A 17,460-nucleotide genomic window follows, 5' to 3' on the forward strand; every position below is an offset into this window, starting at 1 on the left:
CTTTTTTATTCTTCAACAAGAACGTGAATTTAAGGCTACTTTTTATTCTACTTCTCAATAGTCTATTGTCAATCTTGCCTTTCACGAGGGACATGGGCAACATGTTCGCGGTGGTTTCTTTGGCAATCATGGACAGGGACGCTTTGCTCGATCTGGTGGTCGCAATCCCAAGTATTATGACCATTGTCACCGAACCAATCACACATCTGGTAATTGTTGGATTAAGCATGGCCTGCCTCAAGGCTATCACCAAAACACCAAAGTCCATCCTCCTTCTTCCACGCTCTATGCTAGTATGGTTGATACCACCTTATATCCTGTCAATCTTTGTGCCAGGAAGGATGACAAAGCTGAAGCTCAGTTTGGTTTCTCTAGAAAGTAGTATGAAGCTCTTCTCACCTTGATCCAGCCATCTCAAAATGATTCTTCTCCCACAACTGTTGTTCATCAATGTAGTACCAAACCCACAGGTTTTGTTTTTCTCTTTTCTTCTTGGATTTTAGATGGTGGTGCTACTGACCATATTTTTCCTTTTAAATCTTTATTTCAAAATCTCAAACCTATTTCTCCTATTTCTATACAATTACCCAACCAAAACACTGTCATTGCTAAATTCTCGGGTACCATTGTCTTGGGCAATCTTATCCTTCATAACACTTCTATATGCTTGGTTCTCTCATGAAAAGTGAGATTCTTGGCAATGCGAATAGCGAAATTGTTGTCATATTATTCGACAAAAGCTTGTTGATGACCTTATTCACTTTCTCCATGTTCCTTCTACACGTCAATTTGCTGATATGTTTACCTGATATGTTTACCAAGTCATTACATCCTTCTACTTTCCAAGTTGTTACTTTCAAGTTGGGACTTTACAATCTTCATGCCCACCTTGAGAAGGGGTGATAAAGATATTATATATCTTCTGCTATTATTTATAATGATAGAGATATCATATATTTGATTCTCTTTTATTATTATCAAATATTCTATTTTATTAGGTTTTACTTTTCCCTTTATACGAGTGGACATTGTACTTTATAATTGAACAAGGTTCTAATAAATCAGTAAGCAAGCTCTTATTGAGTTGTTTTCATCAAATACATCTCTTTAATATTTTTCCTTCTCATGGCTTATACATATCTAATAGGTGGTAAGGGCTATCAAAATTTCAAAGTTTTAAAGTTTTTAAAAATTTTAAAATATGTGTAGTGTATATATTGAGAATTAGTGGAAATTAAATTAGATATCTTTTTATTTCTTTTATAACACAAAATTTAATTTAAAATAAGGTATAATGAAGAATAAAAATATTTATAAATATTTTTTTTTTTATTTTCTTTCTTCTTGTCTATTGAGTTTATTAGATACTCTACTCATTTCTCACTTTCATATGTTTTCTTTTTTGTTTATGAAGAAAAAAATAAGTTAGATACAAACTCACCATCTTTACTCTAATTTTTTATTTGTTTATTTCCATTCTCGAAAAAAAAAGGAATTCTCTTTTGTCTTCCGCGATAGTGAAATATTAGTTTAAAGTTAGCTTTATCCGATTAATACACTTTATATATATATATATATATATATATATATATATATATATATATACTTTTTTATTTTTAATTATCAATCTATTGAAGATGTAAATTTTTTTTCTTGTATGTGAACCAAACTTTAATAAGTTATAGATAAGAGTTTTATCTCTTTTTTTTCCTTTAAATAAGAGTCTAATTATATAAGTTGAATACACTCTATTTTCCCATCTTATTTATCTTTATTAATCTTGGTTGGTATCAATAATTATATTTATATTTGTTCATCGTCTCTAACATTCGTTATCGTCATCATCACTATTGTCACTATATTTATTTCGGTGAAGTCAGGTTTAAGTGCACCTTAAGGAGCGCTTGCTATGTTTGGTGGTCATCAGCTCAAAATTTGTTTGATGCACCACCACTTCTCACTTGTCACTAGTCTCATTAGGCATACGCCTCCCACACCCCACCTTCTCAGTGTCGAAACAACATCAAACTATTATTATTCGTCCCATTGATGATGCCTCTTGGACTTGTTTATGTCCTTGTCCTCCTATTATGGTGCTAAGGGCTCTCCAAATTTCAAAGTTTTAAATTTTTTTTAAATTTTTAAAATATATATAATATATATTGAGAATTGATGGAAATTAAATTAGATATTTTTTTATTTCTTTTATAACACAAAATTTAATTTAAAATAAGGTATAATAAAGAATAAAAATATTTATAAAGATATTTTTTATATTTTCTTTCTTATTGTCTATTGAGTTTATTAGATACTCTACTCATTTCTCACTCTCATGTTTTCTTTTTTGTTAATGAAGAAAAAAGTAAGTTAGACGCAAACTTAATATTTTTACTCTAATTTTTCATTTGTTTATTTTCATTCTTGAAAAAAAAAGTAATTTTTTTTGTCTCTCTTGATAGTGAAATATCATTTTTAATAGTTAGTTTTATCTGTTTAATCTCATGAGCCTTTGTATATTCATTTTTTATGAATGTAAAAGAATAAATAATGTGTTATATTTTTTCATAACTGATTTTTAATTGTGATTTAATTATCATAAACTTTTTTTTAGTAATCACTTATTTTAATTTTTTTATTTGATTATGATAAATTATTTTTTTTATCTTAAACTTAAAAAAAATAGATATATTGATGAAAAATAAAATTAAAAAAAATAGATTAAACTCTTTTACAAATTACGAAGCATGATACTAATAATCTAATGGTTCAATTAGATTATAGGTGAAATATTTTCTTTTCAGTTCCAATTATGTTTAATTTATATTTCATTGAGTTATTTTTAATTAAAATTAAAATTAAAATTAAAATTATATTATAGTATTTAATTTTTATAATTTTATTAAAATATTTATAAAATAAATACACGTGTGCTAATTCTTTTAAAACCTTCAAGTGCCTTGATAAGGTAAAATTTCTTCATTTTCTTCCATTTCCTTCCCAAAAGTTACTCATTTTATTACTCTTCTCAATGAATCCAACGTGACATATCAAGGATTGACAAAGTTTCTTTCACTAAATTTAAATTTTTGTCTTCTGCATCTTTTATTCTTCTTACATTTTAATCTATTTGAGTCAATTGACTTCTTCTTCAACCTATTTTATGACCTTTGTTAGTATAGGTTCATGCTTTATGTCCATTTACTTTTGACTTATAGGGTTAACTTTGTATGTATATATATCACACCTCTTGTAATATACACTTAATAATATACAATCTCTTTCTTCCTATATTTCTTTTTCTATATTGTATCAAAAATCTCAAACGATCTATGATTGAGAAGAGATGCTTACAGTAGTTCTCTTTCCTAAACCTTAAGTCTCTTTCGCAAATTTTATGATTGAGAAGTAGTTTGTCTTTCCTAATCCCTAAGTCCTAAGTCTATTTTGCAATTTTTCAGGTTGCATCTGATCGCAACTCTATTTTTCATAAGCAAATCGAGCATATTGAAACATATTGTCATTTTACCCGTTATTATGTTTAACTTGGCATTATATCTTTACCATTTGTTCTTTTGGTTCTACAGATTACATATATATTTATTAAGTCGCACTTTGTTTTACGCTTTTATTTTTTATTTGACAAACTGTCAATGCATTGCATTTAGTCGTAACATTCTGAGTTTGAGAGAATGTTAGCATAGACCCATGTTTTAAGCCCATTTATTTTTTGCTTTTAGGGTTAGTTTTGTGTGTATATATATTACTCCTCTTAAAACATTTTATATACACTCAATAATGTAAAACCTTCACTATTATATATTACTCCTTAACCTTCAGTACCAAAATTTACTTTTTTGTTATCGTTTTGGCCACCTAAATTTGTTTGAGTTGAAGATGATGATTCAAAGTCTTAAATATATTTCAGTTTTAAATTGTGAATCTTGTCATTTTAGGAAAGTATTTTAAATCTTCCTTTTATAAAAAGTATGAAATACAATGTAATGTTTCTACTATTTATTATGATACATGAAAAATCTATCACATTGTTAGTGTTTTTTACGCTTTAATTTTGGTTTATTACGAGATTTGTGAAAATGTCTGCATTTTTGTAATTGTGTCTACTGATTGATTTATGAAGTAAAAAAAGACAAAGTATATATTGACCTTATGTTGTAGCGAAACAAAAGCCGATACCCATGGTTTGAGTGTCTGAGAGAGAAAAACTAAGAGTTGAATGTGATGAATAAAATAAGGAGACAATAAACCTTATCATCTTTTGTCTATTCCTTTTGGTCCCTTGGTCTCCTGCTTCAACATTCATAATCTACATAAAATCATTTTCTTTTCAATCTTCTCATCAGCTACATGGAATCACATTTTCAATATTAGTAATAATTACTACACAATATATTCTTATTTTCGTTGACTTTCATAGTCGACTCATTGTGTTACCAACCACTATTCTGCAATTTCCAAAAACAGATAAATCAAATTAACTGTTGTGACAACTAATTAAGGATGTAAAAATATAAAATCAATGTACGTTAATTATTTTTTTTAATCAGTATTATTAAGACACCGATTAACATTCTTTATAATATATGAAATAATTATATTTATTTGATACATGATAATGAAATAATTATACACTTACTAAAGTGTTATTTTACCCAACTCAATTCTATTTACACCGAATATAGTCATATTAATGCTTGAAAATATTCTAATTAAAATATTTTTATACAAGTAGTATATGTTCCTAGAATAGTCGTGGACGTAGACATATACATTATACGTCAAACCATCTTAAACTTTTGTGTCTATTTTTCTCTCTTTTATTCTTTTCTTTATTGTCTTATGTACATATTAAGTCATAAGTACTACCATGTAAGAATGGATCACTTAGTTTCAATTAATTAATATGGACAATCTTAATCAATTTTGTCTTAAACAAATAGTTAAATACTTAAAAGTTCTGGATGTGATACTCGTTAAGGGTGATTAATTTTTGCCCCCGACCATGTGTGTACAAGCATTACTTCCCAGAACAAAGTCAAGCTTTGATAAATTTTATAATTGTTAAGATATTTTGAAAAATTTTGCGAAGAAATATACCATAATAAACTTTTTAATTTATTTAGAAAGATATACAATGAAGTTTATAATATACATTATTGTGTAATAAGTTTATTATATATACACACACTTAATTAAATTACTTAATGCTAAATAACACTGTCACATTTTCATCTAAAACGTATTTATTTATAATAATAAACTGTCGTATAATTAGTAAATTTGTTAACATATTGTTTCCAAGTCACCGATTAATTTAGTAGTTAGTAATAGAATGAATAAATGAATTTATTTTCAATCATCACGCAATATTCATTTCACCTCTTAACATCAATTCTAAATATTTTCTTGACTTGATTTTCTTAAAATCTATATCCACTTTGGTAAATTTGAAAAATTATTTCCCTAATTTAGTATATTTTTCTGATAAAGAAAGATAACTTCAAAAAACGAAAACAAAAGCAAAAGTAAAAGTTCAAACGAAGAAATTCAATATCGTGGCATTATCAACAAGTCCTAATGGATTGAAAAGCAATTATAATGAGTGGAAATTCTGTGGACTGAAACCGTGATGATTTTCTTTTAGGCGACTAGGAAAATGGATTTTGTTCTTAGATTATAATCGTATTCTATATATTTAAATACCTAATTTCTAACAAACCATCGATTGGAGATTTTATGTTACACCATAAAATTTGTGCTAATTAAGGAAGTTGTAAATGAAAGGAAAAAAGATAAGATAAATGGTTCAAAAATATTAAATTGATTGATTTGGTTGAAAATATAATGTTCCGTAAACAAATACAAATTAGGGATTTACCATGCTAAATTCTAAAAGTTAAAAATATGATAATGTCAATTATCTAATTTTGTTCACACAACCTCAAGTTATACAAGGTGGACAAAAAAAGAAATTGATAGAGAACGTGTCTACACCTTTTTTGCTAGTGTATATGGAATGCATAATTGTGTTCATTATGGACTCAAAGAAAGTTTTTGCTATTGTCAAAAGTGAGAAATACTACTCATTCCAAATATAAGTCCAAACATGGCTATGATGCCAAAATTTCCTTAAAATCCAAATCAATTCACATCCCTTCTTAATTCATGATGCTACTTGTGTTCATTGTTGACAATTCTAAATACGTTAAAAACTTATTCAACTTCAACAAATGTTGAAATTGATGGGACAGTTTCAATAAAAGCAATATTGTTTTTTCCGCGTCTATAAACTTTAATTGTCCATACCAAAAATATATATTTTTCATGGAGATTTATCTAAAAAGTTTATCAGTGTACCACCAAGTTTGACATAAGGCGAATGTATATCCAAAACTTTTATTTTTATTTTTTAATTTTCCTTGTGAGAGTACAGTGAAATATTTTACTAATATCATATTTTTCTATCATATATAGTTATGACTTTTACAAAGTGGTAAAACATGTATGTTTGTTTGACTTGGACTAAAGTTCACCTTCATGTTATCTTTTTTGTTGAAACTTGGATGGTGAAAACAATATAATAATATTATGATTGTATTCCAAACTCATTGTAATAAACTTTACCCGTAGACTCTTGAAGGAAGACAAATTGTCGGAATGAGGGTAATTACTTTATTGTCAAAAGATGTAATAGAATTGGTGATAAGGTTAATTATGTGGTTGTAGTAGCTTTGTAAACACAAAGCACGAGATTTGTTGATGGATCCAATGCAAGTTTGTGATTATGTGAGCATTATTGGGAAGAGACAAAGGTCAAACATGAAACATGAATAAATGAGTTTTAAGCATGCAGTGCCAAAACAAACGCGTCTCACTTAGCGGCTATTATCGGAACAGGAATCAGCCCTAACTCACCTCGTGCTTCACGATCGTATCAACAAGATTCAGTTATTTCATGGTTTTCTTCTAACCTTCGATTTCATCTTTGACGCAGTTTAGGATGTTTGTTTTATTTGAAATTTGATTAATAATTTAATAATCATTTTTAGTTATGGACGTGACATGAATTCCATATAGTGCATCCACGAGCAGCCGCCATAGACACTGTCCTAAGTTTGCGATGTGGGAAGTGAACGTAATTTCCTCTGACAAGAGCACCTTATATAGACCTAATCATATCATATTATTGAAAAGTATTTAAACATGATTTAACGTTGAAAACGGTAACAAAGTGGAGATCTTCTTCTTCACAAGTTGCTGAGAAATGAAAATTGAAAACATGGAATCCAGCCTTTGGAATTAAATGCCATAATCTCGTGTTCCACATGGCATCGCATTATCAGCTCCTCATTTTATTTGTACCCAAAAGTAAAGAAAGGTTTACTCGGTCTTAATTACCTCTCGTGTAGATATATAACTTCATTCAGATGAAAATGTGAGTCATAGGGTTTCTATAAGTGTAAAATTAGCAACTGGTCAAAACATTATTTTGAAATGGAGAATATATCACGTAAGTATGAAAAGATTAATTGTTTTTATTTTTTTCGTCTTTTAGGAAAAATCAAAAAATGAAAAATAAGTGTGAGATATATTGGGTAGATGAGACCTATTTTTTTCCTCATCTTTCTCATTGTACTTTCTTCTTCTTCTTTTTCTTTTTTCTCCTTTTGTTTTTATTGAGAGCATCTTCCTATTTCTTTGTCATTATTTCTTTCATCTTTTAATTTTTTTTTGTCTGTATTTTTTCACAATCAAATCATATTAGAAATCAGTTGATGTAGAGTAAATTTACTTTTTATAATATATTTATTTTTTATCATTTAAATCTTTTTTTTGATCAATTCATTTTTCATATTAGTTAAAAAAATTATTCTCTCGACTAATTCTCTTTTTTATTTATGTTTTTAGGGTTAGAATTATAGGTGACTTGATTTTGATAGTTTTAAGTTGTTGATCTTTTACTTACACTATGAGTAAATGTTAGGTAAAGAAAATTATCTTAGATGCATTATACAGAAATAATAAATTTGTTATAACTAGAAACTGTGTCAGTTGTAGAATATTTTATTAAATTAAATAAAATTGAAGTTTTTGTTAAAGTGATTAAGGCATGATATATGTTTTTGGATTGAAAATTTGTTATTGAATTGTTTTTTAACTTAAAATTGTTTGGTTTGAAATTATCAAAGTTGATTATACACTAGGGATTGCATATTATTTGTGTAATATATGTTCTTTCTCACATTTCAAACTGCTTAAAATGTGTGGAAATGTTTGTTTGCTTTTGGAAATATTAGTGAAATTTTGTAACACAATAACTATCACTTTTGCAAGATTTGATCAAGTTAGGGAATTTGGTGTTTTAAAACCAAGCATATTAGTTCTCAACTTAGAAATTAGTTCTTAACAAATAAAATACCACATTAATTAAAGATAAAATAGATTTACAGTATATGAATAGGTATAAATCATACTTTACAAGTTGATTTTATAGGATTAAGAAAGTCTTAAAGTCCACTTAGATGGTATCAAATTCACATAGTATCAAAGTCACGTGGCGAATTATTTAAGGGACGGGAAGGAGCCCTCCCCTCCCCAATTTTTTCTGAATTTTTTAAAAATTAGATATGTATTTGTGAAATTTTTAAATATAGGTAGTAATTTTAGAAATTGATGGAAATTAAATTATGTTATTTTATTTCTTTTACAAAAGTACAACATTTAATGTTAATAAATAATCAAATATAATAAAGAATAAAAATATTTAGGTTTAATTATTTTTTTGTCTCTGTTTTCGTCCAAAAATGTTAAATTACGACTAAAAAATCAGAATCAAATTGAGACTAAAAATCTGAAAGACCAAATTAACATTTTTTAAAATAGGAACCAAAAGAGTAATTAAACCAAATATTTATTAAGATATTTATTATTTTCATTCTCATTATCCTTTTACTTTTTCACACAATTGTACTCATCTCTCACTCTAAGTTTTCTTTTTGTTTTTGAATAAAAGAGGAAGTTAGGCAGCACAAACTCATTATTTTTGCTCTCATTTGTGATTTTTCTATTCCTTTCTTAAAGAAAGAAAGTAACTCTATTTTGTGTCACTTGATAATGAAATATCAGTTTAATAGTTATTATCATTATTTTTTATCTCATGAGCCTTTGTATATTCATTTTTTATGAATATAGAAGAAATAATGTATTATGTGTTTTTACATAATCGATTTTTAATTGTGATTTGACTATAATATATTTTTATTTTAATAATTACGTCTCTCAATTGTTTATTAGATTATGATAAGTTATTTTTTAATATTATTTACAAAAGAAATGTATAATGATGAAGAATAAAATAATAGATTCATTCTTTAAAAGTGATAAAAGAGAAGCTATTGTTAAAGATGAAACAAGATAGATTTTACTTCACATATTTTGAAGCCTTATACTAATGATCTTGTATAATTATCCAATTGTTCCCATATTTTGAAGCATTATACTAATGATCCAATATAATTATCCAATTGTTCCAATGTTTTGAAATATTATAGTAACGATCCAATATGATTATTCAATTGTTCTCATATTTTGAAGCATTATACTAATGATCCAATCTAATTATCCAATTTATCAGATTGAGGAATAATTTTTTGAAGCATTATACTAATGATCTAATCTAATAATCAAAGAATCATATTACTTTGGCCCCTCCACAATTTTTTGTTTAGAGCCACCACTGATCATATTAAACCTATCATAATAATATTTGTTGTTCTTGGATCTATTCTATTGTCCGCTATCAAACCACTCATTAATGTTTAGTTTCACAATCGAGATATACATGTCTTGATGTGAGCGAGTGTTAGAGATCTCACATCGACTATAAATAAAGTGGATTTATAATATATAAATGAGTGCAAACTACACCTTAAGAGGTTTGTGTGATCAAGTTAGACCTATAGTCCAATTCTTACACTACAAGAAATCCTTAAATAATGATCAATTTTAGTGACAAAAAAGTAATTATTTAGTATAATGACCAATTTAGGTATGAATTTCTAAACTAAAAATTATTGGTAACTAAAATAGTTTTGATTATGAATAATTGGTCTCTATCTTTGTAACTAAAATAATTTCTATTATAAAATAATATTTAAATTGATCACTAACATTAACTAACAATGTTTTGAATACTAAAGGAATTGATCTCTAAATTGGTTCACTACAACAAAAATCACTTTAGACAACAACATAAAATTATGATATAAATTATAAAAACCGTGGTCTAAAGATTAGATCACAATTTTTTAGGCGTGGTATAGGTGAGTGTAGCTATAGGTAATAGACAACGGTTTTTAGTATGACAATATTTTTAAAACCGTTGCTTAAAATTCTCACAATAAACAACAATTTTACATGTTGATTTTATACCTTACCTATGTTTTTAGACCACATTTTTACTAGTTTTGCCCACATAGTTTAAAGCAACAATTATATAATCATGGACTTTCATGATATTTATACATCATTTATAAAAATGTTGTTTATTATATGTTTAGGTTACATTTATTTAGCCGTTGTCTATTTTAGTGTGGTCTAAACTATAAATTGTTGTAGTGGTTATTATAATTTTTTATTAATAATAAAAACTGTATTAGTTACCAATAATTTTTAGTTTATAAATTAGTATCTAAATTAGTCATTATAGTGACTAATTATTTTTTATCACTAAAATTAATATTTAAAAAAATATATAATGTTAAAACTCAAGGTCGTTTGATTCAAACCATATAAAATCATGTATTTACTATGCATAAAAAAAATCATTGGAATGCATAGAAAACGGGATAAAATAATATGAAAAATGAAAAGAAAAGGTTGTGCTAACTTGACAGCAATTAGAATAATTTTCTCAGAGAAATTTTCGATTCACAAGCATGTGCTTAAATGGATTTGTATGATTTATAAATTATTATAACTACTAAAGAGTATTATTTGTGTATAAATATTAGCATTCTATATTATCATTTTAAAACACTTTATAATACATTTCGATCCTTACGAGGTACTCAAATGTTAAGTTCTTTTGTTCCCACTTTTAAATATACTTTTGAAAATTCAATCTATTTGAAGATAAGTTTTCTTTTTATCAAAATATTATGAATAAACATAGTTGAGTACTCGTGAGGTACTCTAACATTTGAAAAAAAAAATGTATATGTTTACCTTTTTTATAAGAGATGCAAAGGATCTAAAACAAGAAATCATATTAAAATAACAATTTTCGACATGAACAAACTGTACATATAAATCTAAATATGAGTCATTACTCACTTTTGATACATAAGTAAAAACAAACAGATATTTTGTTATATGAGTATTAGTTCTATATGATAAATAAAATTTATCCAGAGTTCTTTTCAATACTGTCAGTTCAGTTCATATATGATAAAAAAAATTTATTCAAATCAGAGTTTTTTTTCGATACTGTCAGCACAAAAGATGAAAAACAAAATCTCAATTTCAAACTTCAACTATAAATTTGTCATTCAATGAACAAAGATGTTTCGTACATTACTATCACTTAGTCTATCATCCACCATGAATTTTAAGCATTCATAGATTATTAAATTAATTTCACAAATAAACATTTAGACACAATTCATTTGTAATTTACTAAACAAAGTCAGATAATCAATATGATCATTCACATAACTAATTAGATAATTGATTTTTTTATGCATAAGAAGATTTTTAACATTTGTTTATATTATATTATATATATATATATATATATATATATATATATATATTAAATCTACTTAAAATAATCAATCATTCACTTAAGACAATTTATTTTCCACTCATAATAATCATTTATTTTATTTTTAAATTCATGAAAAAAGATGAATCACCTAACATCCTATAAAACTTAAAGACACACATTACAAAAAATATATGCTAATTTCATTACTATTATGTCAATATCATTACTATAAGTTAATATGTGATATATAAGATTCAACTTGAACCAGAAAAAAAAAATTGAAACTTCATACTTTGATGCTTTAATCTCAATTTTTGTCAAATGAGTACTAGATAGACAAAAATGTCTAATAGTTTACTACCAACCTAGAATTCAAATTTTCCAACCATAACAAACATTACATTGCAAGTGGAGGAGAGTTATGGAATCAAATTTAAGTACAAGTGTTGTTCACCTTTTTTACCAAGTGGAGCAATTTAACGACAAGACAAAAAAGTAAAATAGAATCATTTTTTCCCTTGACTTCGTAGGCAAAATCTTTAACGACATGACTACTAATAATTGTTGAAATTAATTAACCTATGAATAAAATTCTCTATATATAAGCTAAACCATCTATTAGAGAATGACATACATCTCCTTCATTTATAAGTTATTCCATCTTTGGCAAAATTTCCTTTTTGAATTCTTTACCAAAAAGGCTAAAACATATTATAAAATAATTGTAAAAATTATACTATATATCAAAAGTAGTAATTTCTATCTGAATAATGTGTGTAATTATTTTTCTCTGATTATTGATTTTACAGAGTAAACTTTTCCTGACAGTACCTAACTGAATCTTATATAATGAATGTACAACAACATTAATCTCCAGTAAACTTTAGATTTCTCAGCAACTCATCCTCAAGAATAAAAACATGAAGAAATAACTCATGATACATTTAATCGATTACATAATCAATTATTTCAATACAAATATTGATATATTTAATTTACACTCAGTTTTTTAAAATAAATTATATATAATTATCAAATGAGTCTATCTAACTACGACCTTGAGCAAGTTTGTTAAATATGAACTCTTTTAAGTATATGAATATGGATTAGTTAAGAATTTTCACACTGTTGACCCAGTAAATACCTAACCTTGGTGTAGCTTGCAAAAGGTGAAGTAAGCTAAAATTTCTTTTATTTATTGCCAATACTCCCTTTTACTGAAATATGGCCTTTTATACTTTATTTTGTTATTTTCTATGTTTTTAACCAGTTTTTTACATTATGCTAAATTTGGAAAGTAATTTTCAAAAATATTAACGTTTTTAACACGTTTCAGAAAATACTTAAGCTCATTGTAAGGGCTGCTACTTCATGCACCCATTTTTTTTTCTTCCAACACTCGTTAAGTTTTAAAAATACCCTTCTACCCTTGAGTTAATAGTAGAGTGAATCTCAACACTTGGTTCTTCTTATCACTTATCATGTTTTGCAACACGTCTCAGACATTTTCTCCCAGCAAAGTCATTGGGGATGCCACCATGCAAAAACATATTCATTTTGTTCAAATAAATGCTTTTCTCTGGACTCATTCTCCATTTCTCTTTCATTTTCATTAGTGGTGAGCTCCACTAAAACGTTGATGTCAAATGAAATTAAGTATAAATCATGCATTATTATATTGTGAAACAAGTTTTTCGGAAAACATTTTTGAATTCAAAAAATATCTTTTGGAATGATTGTTTTGGAACTTATTTATTTATTTTTTATATTTTGGAATGATAATTTTCAAATCCAAAAATACGTTTTGGAATCGAAAATAAATTTCGAAATAAGAAGAAAAGTTTCCAAATCTAGAAATACCTTCCGAAATAATAATTTCAAAATTTTAAAAATTAAATTTTGGAATGGATATTCCATAATATATTTCCAAATCTCGCAATTCCTTACGAAACATATATTTCATAAACCCTTTTTTATATTGTATTTCATGATATAAAATAAATTCCCAAAACAAGTACTCTGTAAAGTAATTTTAGATCTCAAAATATCTTTTGGAACACTTATTCTAAAAAAAAATCAAACATTTCGGATCGAGTGTTTTGAAAGATATTTTCTTGATTAGAAATATCTTCCGAAACATTTAATACTAAAAATATTAAAAATAAATAGATGGAGTAGGGATAGTAAAATTACTCATAATGAATAGTTAGTACCTGCGGGTAAATAAAAATGTTTACACCTATTTATAAATTTGTCAAATGCGGATATCATACCACTTGTACTCGTAAAGATATGTTACTTACATAAAATTAAAATTAGAGTTTAATTTATATTTTTTAAGTTAAATTTAATTAAAAATAAAAATAAAAATATATTTTATTAGGTTAAATTTAATTAAAGTTAAAATTTAATTTATATTTAATTTAAATTATATTATATTGTATATTTTTTTAGATTTTATTTTAAAAATTTATAAATTTTTTTTTTTAGATATTCGAATGTATCCATTAATACCACGAGTTTTTTAAAATCCACTAATATTCTTTAAATGAGTATCTAAGTGTAAGAGTGAGTTTTTTTATTGTAGGTTATATAACAGATAGACACTATTATTGTTGGCCTCGACCTGTAGTCATGCATATATTTTTAACTAGGGGTGGTGTGGAAAGTACAACTTTGTGGGGGGTGCAGGAAGAAAAACAGGGAGGAAGAGACACCCTCATTGAAAACCCGGCCCAACTTATGTATCTCCAAGTCCAGTTGAAAGAAAGTTCATGTGTGTGTTTTTTCGTAATTTGAAAGTCGAAATATCCTGAAATAAAAACAGAATTTGTAGTATTACCTCATATATTTTGCATTTAGATAAGGTTATGAAATAATATCTTGGAACTGGTTGTAGCCAAAGAACTCCAATGGCTGCTCCACTGTCTACCGTTGTGGATGTGTACTTCACAGATACCAAAAGAACAAGATTGAGCGTCACCAACCCTTGTAGGCAAAAAGGCATTAGAAAATGTTTCATACACTGCTCCACTTCAAATTCCACTCCAGAGGCTCCTCCCACACCAACTTCAGACAGCAAGAAGAAGAGCACTTCCTTATCCGACCAACTCGCACCCCTTGCCAACAAAACCCTATCCACCGTCGCAGGAGACCAATCCTATGCGTTTTCTAAGGGAAAATCTACTTGGGTCAACCCCACCAAAGCAAAGCGCACTGTGTTGTCCTCTGAGAGACAAAAGCGCGCTACTTACTCCTACAGTCCACAGTTGAAAGATTTGAAACGCTTTGTTCACAAACTGAATCAGTGTGGTTCGTCCGAAGATGAATTCTTGCCTTCTTTGGAGGAGATTCCACGCCCTCTTACTAGAGAAAACGTGTTGTTGATACTCAACACCTTGAAGCCATGGCAAAAGACTCATCTTTTTCTGGATTGGATCAAGACCCAGAATTTGCTTCCCATGGAAACCATCTTCTACAATGTGACAATGAAGTCTTTGAGGTTCGGGAAACAGTTTGCGCTGATAGAAGAACTTGCACACCAGATGATCGACACTGGGGTTCCGCTGGATAACATCACTTACTCCACCATCATCTCGTGTGCCAAGAAGTGTAACCTCTATGACAAGGCTGTGCAGTGGTTTGAGAGGATGTACAAGACTGGGTTGATGCCTGATGAGGTAACCTACTCTGCTATTTTAGATGTTTATGCTAGGTTAGGCAAGGTTGAAGAGGTGATAAGTTTGTACGAGAGAGGTAGAGCAAGTGGGTGGAAGCCTGATCCCATCACATTCTCTGTGCTGGGGAAGATGTTTGGGGAGGCTGGGGACTATGACGGCATTAGATATGTGTTTCAGGAGATGGAGTCTGTTGGGGTGCAGCCTAATTTGGTTGTGTATAACACCTTGCTGGAGGCAATGGGAAAGGCTGGCAAGCCAGGGTTCGCAAGGGGCCTGTTTGAAGAAATGATTGAGTCAGGGATTGTGCCGAACGAGAAGACTCTGACGGCGGTTATTAAGATATATGGAAAGGCCAGGTGGTCTAGAGATGCTTTGGAGTTGTGGCAACGAATGAAGGAAAATGACTGGCCTATGGATTTTATCTTGTACAATACATTGCTGAACATGTGTGCAGATGTTGGATTGGTGGAGGAAGCTGAGACTTTGTTCAGGGATATGAAGCAGTCTGCACATTGCAAGCCAGACAGTTGGAGTTACACGGCAATGCTCAACATATACGGGAGTCAAGGAGATGTGGACAAGGCAATGAAATTGTTTGAGGAGATGTGCAAGTCGGGTGTTGAACTCAATGTGATGGGGTTTACTTGTTTGATTCAGTGCTTGGGAAGGGCTATGGAATTTGATGGTTTGGTAAGAGTTTTTTATTCTTCAGTTGAGAGAGGAATTAAGCCAGATGATAGGCTATGTGGTTGCTTGCTATCTGTTGTGTCTCTTTCTCAGGGTAGCAAGGATGAGGAAAAAGTCCTTGCTTGTTTGCAGGAAGCTAACCCAAAATTGGTTGCCTTTATTCAATTGATTGAAGATGAAAAAACTAGTTTTGAGACTGTGAAGGAAGAGTTCAAGGGTATCATGAACAGCGCAGTGGTTGAAGTGAGAAGACCCTTCTGTAACTGCTTGATTGACATATGTAGAAACAAAGATCTTCTAGAGAGAGCCCATGAGCTACTCTACTTGGGAACCTTGTATGGATTATACCCAAGTTTGCACAACAAAACTGATGAGGAATGGTGCTTGGACGTTAGATCATTATCAGTTGGTGCAGCACTAACTGCACTTGAAGAGTGGATGTGGACACTCACCAAAATTGTTAAGCGGGAGGAGACACTGCCAGAGTTGTTCCTTGCCCAAACTGGTACTGGTGCTCATAAGTTTGCCCAAGGGCTCCATGTTTCTTTTTCCTCTCATTTGAGGAAGCTAGCTGTTCCGTTTAGGCAGAGTGAAGAAAAAGTTGGTTGTTTCAGTGCAACTAGAGAGGATTTAATCTCTTGGGTGCAATCAAACTCTACGGCAGCTGCTACAGCTACATAGATGATGGTAGCTCAAGTGACATTGATATGGCTAAAACATAATACAATGATCATCACTTGAAAGGCCAAGATATGAAGTCTTGAAGGCAGAGATGAGATGTATAATCTTCCGTTCATTTCTTACAATGTAAACAAATCCTGAAATTTAGTATTCTTTTTTTGCTTCCCTTCATTTTGTAGAATCACTTTCAAGTTTGGGGAAGAGGCCGGGTGCATGCTGCCATGAATCACAGTCAATATAATATTCGAAGTTGAGATAATCTCTAGTGACATTTTCGTTGTACGAGATTTTAGTCATTACAATTATTTAGTTTATTTATAAAAAAAAATGATATAAATTCATCTTTAAAAGTTATGGATGGCTGAGATGTACTCACTTGACCATCTCATGTGAAATCCTCTGGTAGAGTAAAATTATCCTGATCCGAAGTCAAGGAATCTCATAAGCAAAATAGAGAGGAAAGAGAGGAATACTTAGTGCTTATTCTTTACTGAAGACTCCTGCAACAACTTTCTAAAAATTGGACATGGTACTTTATCGTTCGTGTGGTAAAATATGCTAAATATAACTAACGTTTGTTTGTTGACTCTTTTATATCTTAAGCAATATATGCTTCATACTTATTGG

The 17,460-nt window shown here is 28.8% G+C and overlaps 1 protein-coding gene across 1 annotated transcript; it reads left to right on the plus strand.

Moving 5' to 3' along the window:
• Positions 1-14,634: 14,634 nt before the first annotated feature.
• On the plus strand, positions 14,635-17,092 carry LOC114178570 (pentatricopeptide (PPR) repeat-containing protein). The gene has a single exon (XM_028064564.2). The coding sequence runs from the start codon at positions 14,698-14,700 to the stop codon at positions 16,831-16,833; it is 2,136 nt and encodes a 711-aa protein (XP_027920365.1). The 5' UTR covers positions 14,635-14,697; the 3' UTR covers positions 16,834-17,092.
• Positions 17,093-17,460: the final 368 nt, after the last annotated feature.

This window comes from Vigna unguiculata, chromosome 3 (assembly GCF_037176805.1).
Source record: "Vigna unguiculata cultivar grain cowpea cultivar isolate G323 ecotype 2 chromosome 3, ASM3717680v1, whole genome shotgun sequence".
In the NCBI taxonomy this organism is placed as follows: Eukaryota; Viridiplantae; Streptophyta; class Magnoliopsida; order Fabales; family Fabaceae; genus Vigna; species Vigna unguiculata.